The 14,248-nt window shown below is 37.4% G+C and overlaps 2 protein-coding genes across 2 annotated transcripts; both read right to left on the bottom strand.

Annotated features, from left to right (window-relative positions):
- Nucleotides 1–3,431: 3,431 nt before the first annotated feature.
- Nucleotides 3,432–6,964, bottom strand: LOC129239036 (serine protease Hayan-like). The gene is made up of 3 exons (XM_054874306.1): nucleotides 6,771–6,964; nucleotides 4,002–4,185; nucleotides 3,432–3,944 (listed from the first exon to the last, which is right to left on the bottom strand). Exons 1-3 carry the CDS (start codon nucleotides 6,954–6,956, stop codon nucleotides 3,631–3,633), a joined length of 684 nt encoding a protein of 227 aa, XP_054730281.1. The 5' UTR covers nucleotides 6,957–6,964; the 3' UTR covers nucleotides 3,432–3,630.
- A 90-nt stretch (nucleotides 6,965–7,054) lies between these two features.
- Nucleotides 7,055–12,051, bottom strand: LOC129238060 (uncharacterized). Its single transcript, XM_054873100.1, has 4 exons — nucleotides 11,661–12,051; nucleotides 7,424–7,577; nucleotides 7,251–7,319; nucleotides 7,055–7,160 (listed from the first exon to the last, which is right to left on the bottom strand). The coding sequence occupies exons 1-4, from the start codon at nucleotides 11,719–11,721 to the stop codon at nucleotides 7,055–7,057; spliced, it is 390 nt and encodes a 129-aa protein (XP_054729075.1). The 5' UTR covers nucleotides 11,722–12,051.
- Nucleotides 12,052–14,248: the final 2,197 nt, after the last annotated feature.

Genomic DNA, 14,248 nt, shown 5'->3' with positions numbered 1-14,248 from the left:
GAAAAGGTCACAGTTTGTTGCGGTTTATGGGCTGGAGGTATCTTTGGACCGTACTTCTTCAAAGATGCTACGAATCGTAACGTAACTGTGAATGCTGAGCGCTACCGTGAAATGATATCCAACTTTTTTTTTGCCCAAAATGCAAGAACTTGACTTGCATGACATGTGGTTTCAGCTAGACGGTGCCACATGCCACACAGCACGCGTAACAATGTCTATTCAGACAAGCCTGCTTCACGCATTGGAAGACAACATTAAAGCATTTATATGTGAGATAAAAATAAAAACAAAAAAAATAAATAATTGGCGCGTACACTTCTGTTAGGTGTTTGGCCGAGCTCTTCCTCCTATTTGTGGTGTGTGTTTTGATGTTGTTCCACGAATGGAGCCGACTCCGAACGGCAGATATTTTTATGAGGAGCTTTTTCATGGCAGAAATACACTCGGAGGTTTGCCATTGCCTGCCGAGGGGCGACCGCTATTAGAAAAATGCTTTTTTTTATTAATTTCGCTTTCACCGAGATTCGAACCAACGACCTCTCTGTGAATTCCGAATGGTAATCACGCACCAACCCATTCGGCTACGGCGGCCAACGAAATATTGGAAAGCGTATGCCAAAATTGGACTAAGCGGATGGACCCTTTGAAGCGCAGTTGCGGTCAACATTTACATGAAATAATCTTCAAACATTAAATTATATGAACTGTACTATCGATTTAAATAAAAATTTTATGCATTTTTCTGAATTTTACGTGTGTTTTTTTGTAAAACTTTCCTATAGCTCTTAAAAAATCACCCATTAGAAGTGTAATACTTGACGTGAATGCTATAGCATCTATATTTCGTAGAATTCTCAGAGAGAGCTGCCTGTATCATTGCACATTTTTTTCTGAAAATTTCCCTTACTTTTAACAATACGCATTGCAATTGCTTAGACATTTCATCATCTGCTTCAATTAGACATTTGACAGATTAAAGTGAAAACATCAGTTTTTTGAATTATTGTATAACTTTTTAGAAAAATGAATTCACGTAAGAAGCCTACGCGAATTTTGAGATTACTTGATGATTCTGATTCAGATCAAGATATAGGTAAGTGTATTACGGAAATAATTGGAAATGAAATCAATAAATTTATGGATACTTTTGTGTTAGAATATGGACAATTCAGCGAAAACTCAAGGGAATGTACCCCTAATATATTTTCGTCAAACAACATGGACTCATCAACATCATCATTTTCTGATTTAGGAGATTCTAACGGCATAAATATTTCAAATGGGATAGATGAGACAACTACTTTGTGGAATGAAGACACTGCAGAAATACAAGACTTTCATTTTGATTGGTCTTCAATAAGTACAGCTGATGATCTAAAAAATTGTATAACTCCGGAAGAGATTTTCGGTAAAGTTTGGTCTACGAGAATAATGCATTTCATTGTTAGTTGCACAAATGAATATGGGAAAAATTTGCTGTAACTATCACGTCCACATACGAGAAATTGTCGGATAAAGAGTTTCACAGAAACCAATTTTCAAGAAATGGAGATATTCCTTGGCCTTTCTTTGTTGCGGGCTCAAATAGAGGCACCTAAAATTCGTTCAAATTGGTCTAACAATCCCTTATATGCTCATGAGCTTTGTACACATGATGGCCATGCTCTCAACATAGACGTACAATATTTGTATAAAGGCAAAGTAAGACATGAGGTGTCTTCCTCAGCTGTAGTGGATGCTGTGATTATGAGACGTAATGGAGCCGAAATTTATTTAAGTGCCATTCATTATTAATGGACAACTACTAGAATAGTTGGATTCGCTCAGGTTACTTAGTTTTAAAACTCATACCACTGGAACCTTACATACCAATCGCAAAATGAATCCGAAAGTCATAATGCAAAAAAAAAACAGAACGAAAAAAAAGGAGAACATATGATACTTTTTGTTTTCCGCCATGAATTTTTACACAAGCAAAATTGGTTTTAGCTAAATGCCTTAAAATGTATTTTTGAAAATTATTTCCGTGACAAGCTCTTAAAAAGCATTTTTACTCTCTTCGTAGAAAAAACGCGAAGGTTGAGAGGTTTCTGACGGCACAAAAATGATATTAGCGACAGAATGCAAGGTGAAGTCCAAAATAAACAAGACTGAGCAAAAAATAGAAACGACAGTAGCTTCGTTCTGATAACTTCAAGTTTATTTATTCAAAATAGTCCCCTCTGGCCTCGATACACTGTTTTGTGCGATCTAAAAGCTTTTCGAAAGAGTGTTTCAGGTCATTGACCGGAATCCGGAATGTCCTTCTATATGTCGGTACAAGCCGTTTGGATGACCTCTACGGACACAAAACGTTTGCCTTTCATGACCAAATGCAATTTACCGAATAGTTAGAAGTCACAAGGAGCCACATCAGGCGAATACGGTGAGTGATTGATGGTTAGAATGCGATTTCTAGTCAAAAAATCGGTCGCAAGAGTGGATCGATGAGATGATGCATTGGCATGCAATAAAAGCCAGCTTCCTCCTTCGCGGTATTCAGGGCGAATTCGACGAGTGCGATGCAACAAACACTTCAAAACGCCCAGATAGAAAATTGCATTAACGGTTTGGTCCATTGGCAGGAACTCCTTGTGGACAATTCCCTTGAAATCGTAAAAACAAATGAGTATCGACACGATTTTTGACTTCTGCAAACGCGATTTTTTGGGTGGTGGCTAGTCTGGGGCCTTGCATTCGGCACTTTGAAGCTTAGTTGCAGGTTCATGTTGGAAGCACCACGTTTCATCACCAGTTACAATGTTGTAAAGGAAGTTCTCGTCTTTTCTTGGTTCTTTAATGAGGCTTTTCGAATGTTGAATTCGGACCAATTTTTGGTCTTCAGTTATCTTGTGCGGAATGAAACGTGCACAGACCATTCGTAAGCACAAATGATCATCTAAAATGCGAAAAATCGATGTTATGGAGATATTCAATTCCGATCCCATGAATTTCAACGATGATTTCGGTTCATTTTTGTTAAATTTACGAACAATTTCGTTGGAGTTTTCGGTGATTACTGATTTTCATTGTCATTTATGTCCTCACAACCATCTCTGAAACGTGTAAAGCACTCATGAACTCTGGCACGAAATAGACAATCATCGCCATACACTTTTTGCATCAATTCAAATGCTTCGGTAAACGATTTACCGATTTTAAAACAAAATTTTATTTAGCTCTTTGCTCGAAGCTCATTTTTGTACCGATCACACAAACATACTGACACCTTAGACGCAATAATTTCGCTTCCACTGTACTGAATGTCACTAAGCTTTCACTGAAAGTCAGCTGCGGATGTAACTTCCACCTTACTATTTCATTAAAAAGATGGCGTCATCAAAAACATTTTCAAGCTGCAAGTCGTGCTTATTTTGGACTTCACTTTGTATTAACAGAATTTTAATATTTAATACATTTCTTTTTAAATGACAATAAATTCGATTATATACAAAATAACAAATTTTTCGATTTTTGCCGGCAGTCACAGCTTCGCACTGACGGCAATCTCTTAAGTGAAAAACATTTCCTTATAATTTTTAATAAAATTTTATTTCTAATTTAGGGTCAGGTCAGCTCGTTTATCATCCATCATCCTTCAGGCCATACAATACTTTCAATAAAATCCAAAAATTTTGGCACACTGGTATAAATACCCGGTACATTTTTTCCACAACCTCCGCCCAATGAAACTACACCCACCACTGTGTAGGCTTTATCGTTAATTATCTGCAGTGGCCCACCAGAGTCGCCCCAACAGGCATCTTTCCCTGGTGCCAGAGCACACAGCTGTGTCTCATCAATACCATGACGTAAGCGACGATCAATGTAATATTCTAATTTTGCGTTGCATTCTGGCAGCGGTATCAGATTCATTTTGGCCGCCATTAAGTGTTTTGATAGACCTACGTAGGAAAAAAGTTAAAATGCATTCGCTTAATAATAAAATTTCATAGGCGTACTGTTACTTTCGGTGCGTCCCCAACCAGTCACAATTATTTCCGTGTTTTCGGGCAAATCAGTTGGATCAGTATGCAGGCATATTGGATAAACCTTAACACTAAAAACGGCATCACTGGCCAATTCAATTAATCCAATGTCGAAGTAATGAGAAAAACTCGAATAGTTCTGTGGCACGTAGGTTGCCTATTATGAAATTGAAGAAAATGGAATAAATCATGTGAGAAAAATAGTTTGTATGACTACATGCAAGGGGGCGCAAAATTAATCATCCAATTTTGTTTTTGTATAACACTTTTTAATAACGAGGATGTGGCAAAAAAATGGTGCGAAACCGCTAGTTGGATTCTGGAAGAATTACAACTTAAACCAACCAACCAACACTTTTTAATAGCGCAGACACTCCAAATTTAGCGAAGTCCTCAACCATCTGTGCGATCCTTCTGGCAGAAAAATGTGAAACACAGATGGCACTTCAAGCAGTAAGACGACGTTGTTCCTAAGCAACGACAGGTGGGCATTCGCACTATTTAGGACTGGTAGCGGCAGGCTATCTCCGGGGCTTTGGTTGAGTTCATCAAAAACATGCTAATGAGCAGATTTGTGATCGCAACCTTAGAGGCCACGAAGATCAGGAAAGAAAGAGTCAGTAGAGGAACACCTCAAGGCGGTGTGATGTCTCCTCTCCTCTGAGTGCTGGCAATAAACTTCTTGCTAAAGAGCCTAGAAGAGAGAGGACAACACGTCGTAGCTTATGCGGATGATGTTGCAATGGTTGTAAGAGGGAAATTTCCCAATACACTTTGTGAAATCATGCAAGATTTACTAAACATGGTTGAGAACTGGTCAAGATCAAATGGGCTAAGCGTCAACCCCAACAAAACTGAACTGATCTTATTTACCAGGAAACATAGAATTCCAAGAATAACTCCTCCGACTCTAGATGGAACGACTTTGTCATTTAGTGATGAGGCCCGCTCCTTAGGTCTAATACTAAACAGAAATCTAACATGGAAATCAAGTGTCGAAGGTGGAGTAAAAAGTGCAACAATAGCACTATACTCTTGTAAGCCACAAATAGGACTAAGTTGGGGTCTTTCCCCATCTATCGTATATTGGCTATACACAGCTATTGTAAGACCAATCCTAACATACAGTATACAATAATGGGGACCGGCTTTAGATAAGTTATATATAAAAAAACCATGGTACATGTACAAAGAATGGCCAGTCTTTGCATCTGCGGGGCACTGAGGACCACACCCACAGAGGCACTACACATTATGCTTAACCTATTATCAATAGAGCATTTCGGCAAGCAAACAGCTGCCAAGGCTGCTCTCAGATTAAGCGAAATCGGTATACTCAGAATAAAGCAGAGAGGACACTCTTGAATTTTAGAAAAATTCCCCTGCATTCCTGGTACAACGGATTTCTGTAAGACCAAGGATATCAATTTAGATAAATCCTTCGTCACAGCATTTCCTTCCAAATAGGAATGGAATAATGGGATTATTGGTAGAGAAAATGATATAAACATCTATACAGATGTTTCAACACTATATAACAGAGTAGGTGGAGGGGTTTACTCCGATAAACTCGGAGTTCGCCAATCATTTCGTCTACCTGATCATTGCAGTGTTTTGCAGGCGGAAGTCACTGCCATAAAAGAGGGACTTACTGTAATAAAAACGAGAGTATTATCCACAAATGAAGTATTCATATACTTAGACGGTACAGCGACAATAAAAGTGCTTGGATCTAAAACACACTCGTCAAAAACAGTCATAGAATGTTTTAAACTTGTAAAGGACATATCCAAATACTACAAAATACACCTTATTTGGGTGCCAGGACACAGGAATATATGTAGCAGGGAACTGCAAGGCAGATAAACTTGCTCGAATTGGTACAACGCTTGACCTCCAAGCGGATAAGACGCTGATACCTATGCCCACTTGTAAAATACTTATAGAAAGGGAAACCATCAATATGGTAAGTTGGCAAAACCTCTACACATGCGAACTAAGCAGACAGACATGGCGGAAATGGAACAGCGGTCGAACAGGAAAGCCTTGACAGGAAAGCTAATGGGCGTGAAGTCCAAAGGCAGACCGAGGAACCGTTGGATAGACGCAGTGGAACACGATCTTAAGAAGCTGGGAATACGTAACTACGGAGCAACAGCTCAAGATAGACCGCTTTGGAGGAGCATTTTGGAGGAAGCTTTGACGTACCCCGCGTTGTAACGCTATGAAAGAAGAAGAAGCGGACATAGCGCAACTAAAACTAACGACGCTTTGCTCGTTTATTAAAGCTACCGGATGGTTTGAAAAGGAACCCACAGGGTAAGGATAAGTTCCTGTTTCCAGTCTCCAATGGACCTATGAATAGTCTAAGTGTGTCATTGCTTCATTGCGACAGCCACCCCACCCACCTACCTACCTACCTAGCGGCAAAGCTAATCATCTACACTGTCAGAAATCAAATAGATTAACGAAACCAACGCAAGACATCTTATCGAGGCCCAATGCTCCCGAGAGGAATGAACAAAGAAAAAAAATAACACTTTTACTAAATACAAAAAAAAATTATTATAAATTATGATAATCTTTATTTTGCGTTTTACGCGCGCTCCATTTTTTGTCTATTTGTTTACTGTAGTTGCCTCGTTCACAAGTGCATTAAAATTGCAAAAATTATAAATCTTCCGATAGGGTGATTAATTTTGCGCCACCTTCTGTATATGGATATGTATTAATATTACTCACTTTGATATCTATCTCCAGTCGGCCTTGCCATTGCTCTGTATCATTGAAGTCAGTAACACCCAAAATAACTTTTATAGGTTTCATGTCCCTCGTTATTATGCAATGCGCCGCAGTAAGAACGAAACGTTTATCAATCAACGTCCCACCACAAGCCATATCTTCGACGTCATAAACAATTTTCGCCATATGCGGATATTCTGGGAAGGCAAGAGGCCCGCACATAATTATACGATTTATTGAGCTTGGGATCAGACCCTTTTCAATTTTGCTGCATGCTGAAATTTTTAATATTGTTTTAACTTTATAATTACTGCCACTATAATGATTTTGACGCTATACCCACCACGATCAGCTGGGCGAACTAAATTGCGTGAACCTGTCGACACATTGCTGCAAAATATATTGGAATAAAGATACATATATTTTTTTTTTAATTTTATGCTAAGAAATATCTCTTTTTTTAGTGGAAAGATAACAAACCCTGGCAGTGGTGCTGTGGTAGTAATATTCGACGGCTTTGCTGTAGTGGTACTGGTTACTGCACTTTTCCTAAAAATAATATTTTTTAAAATATTTTTTTTTTTAGCAGAGTACATGGAAACCAAAGCTGCTGGAGGAAAAGCTCATCACTCATTTAGTTCATAAATACTTACGGACAACAAATTATGTCCTCAATTACAGTAAAACCGCAATGGCCAATATCGTTACTGGTGAGACCCATTGCGTTCATAGAAGCGGGTAGTTGCGGACAATTTCGGCTGGCAGCACAATTTCCCTTATAGTGTTCCGTTTCACATGCGTCATTTTCTAAAATACAAAAACAAATGGAATTTAAGTGCGTTCTGCCCAACAGAAAAAAAAAGTGTCATTGTGAATTTTTTTTTTCATCAAAATATCCAACTTCTTTTCAGAATCCGAAGAAAATTTTCAGTTATGCAGTTTATAACCCGGTAGCTTTTAGTATAATAAAGTGAACGCTTGAAGTGGCTCAAAAATACCGTTAATATTTGGCTTACAAAAAGCGCAAAACAAACGTATTTCGTTCAGTGCGGGCTTCTCCTTCTTCTAGACTGCCGCGATAACCGCTTACGCGAGTTTGGCCGAGTTTAACAAAGCGCGCCAGTCGTTTCTTTCTCGTACTAACCGACGCCAGTTGGAAACACCAAGTGAAGCCAAGTTCTTCTCCACCTGATCTTTCCAACACAGAGAAGGGCTTCATCTGGTAGCAACAGCTGGTAACGCATCAAATACTTCCAGAGCCCAAGCGTTTCTTTCTATTCGGTCGACATAATCCTGCCAACGTTGACGCTTGATCTTTATTCATTCCTATTATCCTATGCTCCGAGCCATGAAAACATAAAGGGTGATTTTTTAGCTATTACTTTTGAAGTGAAAACTTCTTTAGAATCGTTGGGAGTGATTTGAGAAAAAGTGAAACGAAAAAAGCGACACTCTTGGCTACGAATATTACATATACACGTAGCGACGAACTAAATAACTTTTAGGCCAGCGCCGACAGCATGGCGCGATAGCCGAGCGGCTAGCAATGTGAGCTTCCGATCCAAAATCCTTGGTTCGAATCACAAGAAAAACTTTTTTTTTATACAGTTATTTTATTTTATTTTATGATATGTTTATGAGGAGCTTTTTTTCATGGCAGAAATACACTCGGTGTTTTGCCATTGCCTACTGAGGGGTAAGCGCTATTAGAAAAATAGTTTTCCTTAATTTTGGTGTTTTCACCGAGATTCGAACTGACGTTCTCTCTGTGAATTCTGAATAGTAGTCACGCACCAACCCATTCGGCTACGGCGTTTGTTTAATTTTACTGATGCAAAAATGAGGAAAAATATATGAATAAAGTTTGCTTACTGTTTACACATTTTCCAAAGGTGACGGAGAACCAAAAAAAAAGTCGATTTTCAAACAAATACGAGTGCATATGTGTAATTGTGTTAGAGTTTCGGTCACGCCCCAGCAAAACCTACGTGCACATTTGTTTGTAACATTCAAAAAAATGTAATTGTGTTAGAGTTTCGGTCACGCAGGTTTTGCTGGGGACGCTCATAATAGCAACCGCGTGTGTATTTTTATATTCGTAAATATTTTCATTTTTAAATATTTACCGCAATTATGCCGAAAAATAATGCAGAAAAGTGTTGTGAATATCGACAGAAAAAAAAATCAATAAATAGCATCACGGAATTCATTCACGAAAATTTAATAAAGTATACACCAGAAGTATCGCGGATATTTAGAAAAGATTACAATAAAGTTCCAATGATTTTAAGTGGCGATTTTAACGTACATTTTGCATTGGACACAGCGGTTCCCTTAATTGACGTTCTCAATACAACATTCAATTTAAAAATGTGTAACAATCGCACTGAATCGACAATACGATCAAAAACAACCATTGACGCGGTATTTCAAAGACATGTTGACAACATCGAAACCAAAGCATTTGTATCATATTTTAGCTTTCATAAGCCACTCGTATCATTTGTTGAAATTGACAACATTGAGGATGAATAACAATAAAATGAAGAAAATAAAATATGAACTTTATAGCAATATTATAATGAACCTATAATTATCCCGCTCCTAATGCTGCTTTCGTCTTATTCTCTCTCAGTTTGTTTTACGGAAGGTTTCACTTCTATCGCGTCTAACCGTTAGACTGGTATTTTTTTTTCTTATGATCCATCGACGTTCTTGCAGCATGCTTTTGAAGTTGCCGCCACTGCTGATAGAGACCATCTAACTTTGGTATACAGTACTTTAGTTCTTGCGTCGGAATTCGGGCTTTCTCCCAATATATCATCACTTCCCGCAAAGCTAGTGAAGCACTGTCTCGTATTGTTAACTTACACACCCGTAAATTAAAAAAAAAACGTGTAACGTTTGTTTTACAGATGGAAGTTTGTTTCCAAAAATTTCATTTGAATAATACCCGAGCAGATAAACTTTTTCTCGTAATAGAGGTCGCGACATTGTACTACCGAATGTCTTCATTTCAAATGTTGTACGCAACTAATGATTTTTTTAAAAAACTTTAATACAAAACTTTTTTAGCCATAAAAATTTGAATTGCCGTTGTTATTTCAGAAACGAAATGCTCGCCTACTTTATTTGATACTAGTACTAGTTTTTGATATTGATATTATCCAAGACACCATTTGTACGTTAGTCAAAATGCGAACCCAATTTTTTATGCGCGGAAATGTGTTTGAAGAAATCTATTTTCATTTCGAATTTCAAAATGTGATCAGTTGATAAGTTATCTCACATATTTTAACTTCCGTTTTGTTTTTTTGTAATTCAGAAATTGAAGAAAAATGGAAAATTTTTGACAGAGTTGTCAAAAAGCAAGGGTCGAACGACTTGGTAGATTCTGCATTGAATATATATTTTTTTAAGCGTAATAGTTTGAATTATCATTGTAATGTGATAAACTAAATGCTCGGCTACTTTACTTACTACTAGTACATATACTACGAATTTTCGGGTTTTTTGAAACTTTGAAGGCCCGGGGGCACACTTTCCACTTACCAGATTTACTTCAAACTTTTTTTCCACCATTTTTATATATAAAGGAACCAATCTCGGGGATAGCACCAATAAAAAATAATCTTGCAAAATAACTGCCACCCTAATGTACATACAGGGTCCGTCACTCGAAGTGTAACCAATTAAATAGGCCATAAATTTAGTTTGAAAAATTACTTTTATTCAATTCAAAGTAAAAAATGTGTGAAAATAATGCAAAACTTAGAATCAATTTACTTTTGCTCGATATGACCACCTTTTGCCTTGACTATGGCCTTGAGACGCTTCGGAAACGAATCGAATGCTACCCGAATGTGACTTGCAGGTATTTTGGCCCACTTGCGAACAATGGCTTTTTCAGCGCCTCGAGACTGGTGAATTCTTTAGTTCAGACCTTAACAATCACATTATTTTTTTTGTTGGCGATGCTTTTCATTTTCGTCCAGATAACGAATGCTTCAAGTTGTATTATTGCAGAAAATGCACAAAGGTTAGGCAATTACTTAGTTGCCAACCCAATAGTTTAAGATAATGTGGATGTGAAATAAGTGATAAACTATTTTTTTTTTTTTTTGAAATTTTGACAAAGGTCACTTTCATAATTATGGGCACATTTTTATGTAAATAAGATTTCTTGAATATGTTCTTGAAATACAGCATAGTTGGTTCACAGCCATAGACTAATTCCTAAAACAATCTTGATACAGGCAACCTAAAGGCCAGTGGTAGCACACGAACATTTAGTCACATTTCGCTCTTGGGTGTACCTCAAATATAGCTGCACAGCGATGCGCGAATTATGCTGTGGTTTTTTTTTTTTAAATTCTAAATTTAATTTAAAACACACAACTTTTCACAATTTGGAAATTTGCTGCCCATGTTTTTCTTTTTGTTTTTGCATTCATCTAACCACACTTTACACTTTTTGTTATGCATTTTGTTTGTTTTCATTTCATTCGCCTTTCCCAAGTGACGTGGCAGCCTAAGTTTACCTCACAATTGTTTTTGCACCATAGCCATCAAGCAAACCTTGTAAAGCTATCATCCTTGAATAGAAGCGCACTGCTCTTCTGATTCTCGGCCGCGTCCTAAGACTTGCAAAATGAAACCTTAAGCCAATCAAGAGGAAGAGTTGTGATGATGCTTCACTTTGCTTGATTTCTCACAAAAGCCAAAAGCCTATTTTTTTACAGTAGGTTTAGGGACCTCAAGCACTTTGTAATATTTCAAAAACGTAAAGCAAATGCACACGAAGCTCACAAAATTTCACTCGAAAGCACTAAAGTTATCTTAGTCGCACAAATAAATGTAAAATTTTGCGGCGCTGTGTTATTTACTCACCTTCTAATTGAGCTGCTCCTCCGAGTGCCAAGCAAGCAAATAAAATAATCACCAACATCATATTAATCAGGCTATTTGAAAGGTTTGGAAGCTAAAATGTCCTTATGGTTTGCTTACAATTTCACGTATGTATATATGTATTTGTGTATTTAAACCTGTGTGCACTTTTTTGCAGCTTAAAGCCGGCACTTCTATGCATTTATCCCGGAAAATTTCAACTGAACTCTGTTTTTGCTTCAAGCAAGATTCTCATATAAATTTTGTATTTATTTGTTGATAAAAATATTTAATTTTTCATTCAATTGAATTCGTAAAAAAATTAGTTGATGCAATGTACACAATTTTTTCACTTTGCGAATATAAACTTTTCTGTTTGCATCTGTGCAGCTGCTCCTTGCTTCCTCAACTGGTGCCGTCGCTCGCAGTTCATTCTTATAGGTAAATTTTTAGCGATAAGACTCGGCTGAACTGTGTTGCAAAGGTGAATTCATTTTTGGAGAATTCACATATTTTAGTGAGAACTGATCAAAGTAAATTTATATGAATATTTTATTGAACTTGCGTATGGATGTATTAATGTACCTGCCTATACAAAAATATTATGCGCATACAGGGTGTTCAAGAAAAATTTAAAATGTTTAAGGAGGGTTAAGGCACTCGCCTCATTTGAAATGGTGTTTTTTTGGGTGTTTCTTTAAAAACGAATATACCGCCACTTACTAGAATTGAAAATATTTTTAACCGACAATGCAATTGATATCATGCTCATTTCCGAAACGCATACCACTGAGAATACCTATATAAACATACCAAACTTCGATATTTATTATACAAATCACCCTGACTACAAAGCTCATGGAGGCACAGCTATCATAATAAAAAGAGCAATAAAATGCATAGAAATGGATGGCTATAAAGCAGAACATATACAGGCGACTACAGTCTGCATAAACACTTTGACTGGCGCAATAAATATATCAGCTGTTTATTGTCCACCCAAGTATAATAACACAAAACAATACCTTGATTATCTTAAATAAGTTGGAAATCGATACCTAGCAGGGGGAGACTACAATGCTAAGCACGTAACATGGGGATCTAGGATAACCACCACGAAGGGAAGACACCTATATGAGGCCATTAAGGCAAATAACAACAGCACATTAAGCACAGGAGCACCGACCTATTGGCCAACTGACACTAAAAAACTTCCTGACTTAATCGACTTCTGTATTACGAAAAACCTGATTCATGAAAACATTCCAATAAAATCATGCCTTGACTTATCGTCAGACCACTCACCATTAATAATAACGCTCCAGGATAGACCTGTTAGAAAAACCATCACCTCGCTATATAACCATAAGACGAACTGGAATATATTTCGAGGTGTCATAAAAGAAAACATGGAAACTCGAGTCTCTTTGAAATCCTCCTCCGAAATGGACAATGCAATCGTATACTTAAACGATAACATAATAAAAGCAGTAACACAATCGACACCAATATTAGAAACCTTAATAACAAAGAAAATCCCTGCTTTTATTTTAGACAAAATCAAACAAAAACGCAAACTCAGGAAAGACTGGCAACGCTCCAAACACCCAGCCGATAAAACTAAACTAAACAAATCATCAAATGAACTTAAAAAATTCTCCAAGAAAATAATGACAATCAACTGAAGAAGTACCTTAGCAGCCTCGAAACAACTACAGCTACCAACTATTCTCTATGGAAAGCAACCAAAATACTCACTAAAACAACCATACACAAGCCTCCAATAAAAACAAATTCCAACACATGGGCTAGAACATGCAAAGAAAAGGCTGAAACATTAGCTGACCACTTTAAAACAATATTTACAAATAACATGGACAATAAAGATATTGAGCTGCCGAACACAATTGAGAAAGCAGACCACTGCTGCCATCCTCTGCTGCCCATCCTCTCTAAACTGTTTGAGAAAATACTGCTTAACAGAATTGACCCGATTCTAAAACAAAAAGACGCCATCCCCTCACACCAGTTCGGTTTCCGAAAACAACATTCAACTGTGCAACAGATTCACAGAGTAGTCAACAAAATTACAGACGACTTCTATAAGAAGAAATATTGCATTGCCGTGTATTTGGAAATCGCGAAAGCTTTTGACAGAGTATGGCACAAAGGACTTCTATATAAGCTAAAACCCATTTTACCGCTTAACACATTTAATATTCTTAAAAGCTACATGACTGACAGACACTTCTTCATAAAATATGACGATGAGTGCTCTGTTATCTTGACGGCGTCTGCTGGAGTACCTCAAGGATGCGTACTGGGCGCCATACTATACTTAGTATACACAACAGATATACCAACGTCAACCACTCGTGGAGCAATGATAGCTACATTTGCAGACGACACAGTTTTAATGTCAGCTAATCACAATGAAGAAGCAGCAACAAAAACACTGCAAAATACGCTATCAGCTACAACACAATTCTTTGAAAAATGGGGCATTGAGGTCAATAAAGACAAAACACAACATGTAATACACGCGAAGACAAAATCTCCAAGACATCCAATCCAAATACACGGAGAAGACA

Source organism: Anastrepha obliqua, chromosome 2 (assembly GCF_027943255.1).
Source record: "Anastrepha obliqua isolate idAnaObli1 chromosome 2, idAnaObli1_1.0, whole genome shotgun sequence".
Taxonomy (NCBI): domain Eukaryota; kingdom Metazoa; phylum Arthropoda; class Insecta; order Diptera; family Tephritidae; genus Anastrepha; species Anastrepha obliqua.
The sequence above is the reverse complement of the archived record's forward strand: the minus strand, read 5'-3'. Positions and strand labels throughout refer to the sequence as shown.

Excerpts from the sequence above, each read along its gene's own strand:
- LOC129239036 (XM_054874306.1), bottom strand. The coding sequence starts at position 6,956 with ATGGCGAAAATTGTTTATGACGTCGAAGATATGGCTTGTGGTGGGACG. Across the intron at positions 4,186-6,770 it reads GACTGGAGATAGATATCAAA|GCAACCTACGTGCCACAGAA; the intron begins GTGAGTAATATT and ends ATTTCATAATAG. Across the intron at positions 3,945-4,001 it reads GGGACGCACCGAAAGTAACA|GTCTATCAAAACACTTAATG; the intron begins GTACGCCTATGA and ends TTTCCTACGTAG.
- LOC129238060 (XM_054873100.1), bottom strand. The coding sequence starts at position 11,721 with ATGATGTTGGTGATTATTTTATTTGCTTGCTTGGCACTCGGAGGAGCA. Across the intron at positions 7,578-11,660 it reads AGGAGCAGCTCAATTAGAAG|AAAATGACGCATGTGAAACG; the intron begins GTGAGTAAATAA and ends TTTGTATTTTAG. Across the intron at positions 7,161-7,250 it reads ACCACAGCACCACTGCCAGG|CAATGTGTCGACAGGTTCAC; the intron begins GTTTGTTATCTT and ends TATATTTTGCAG.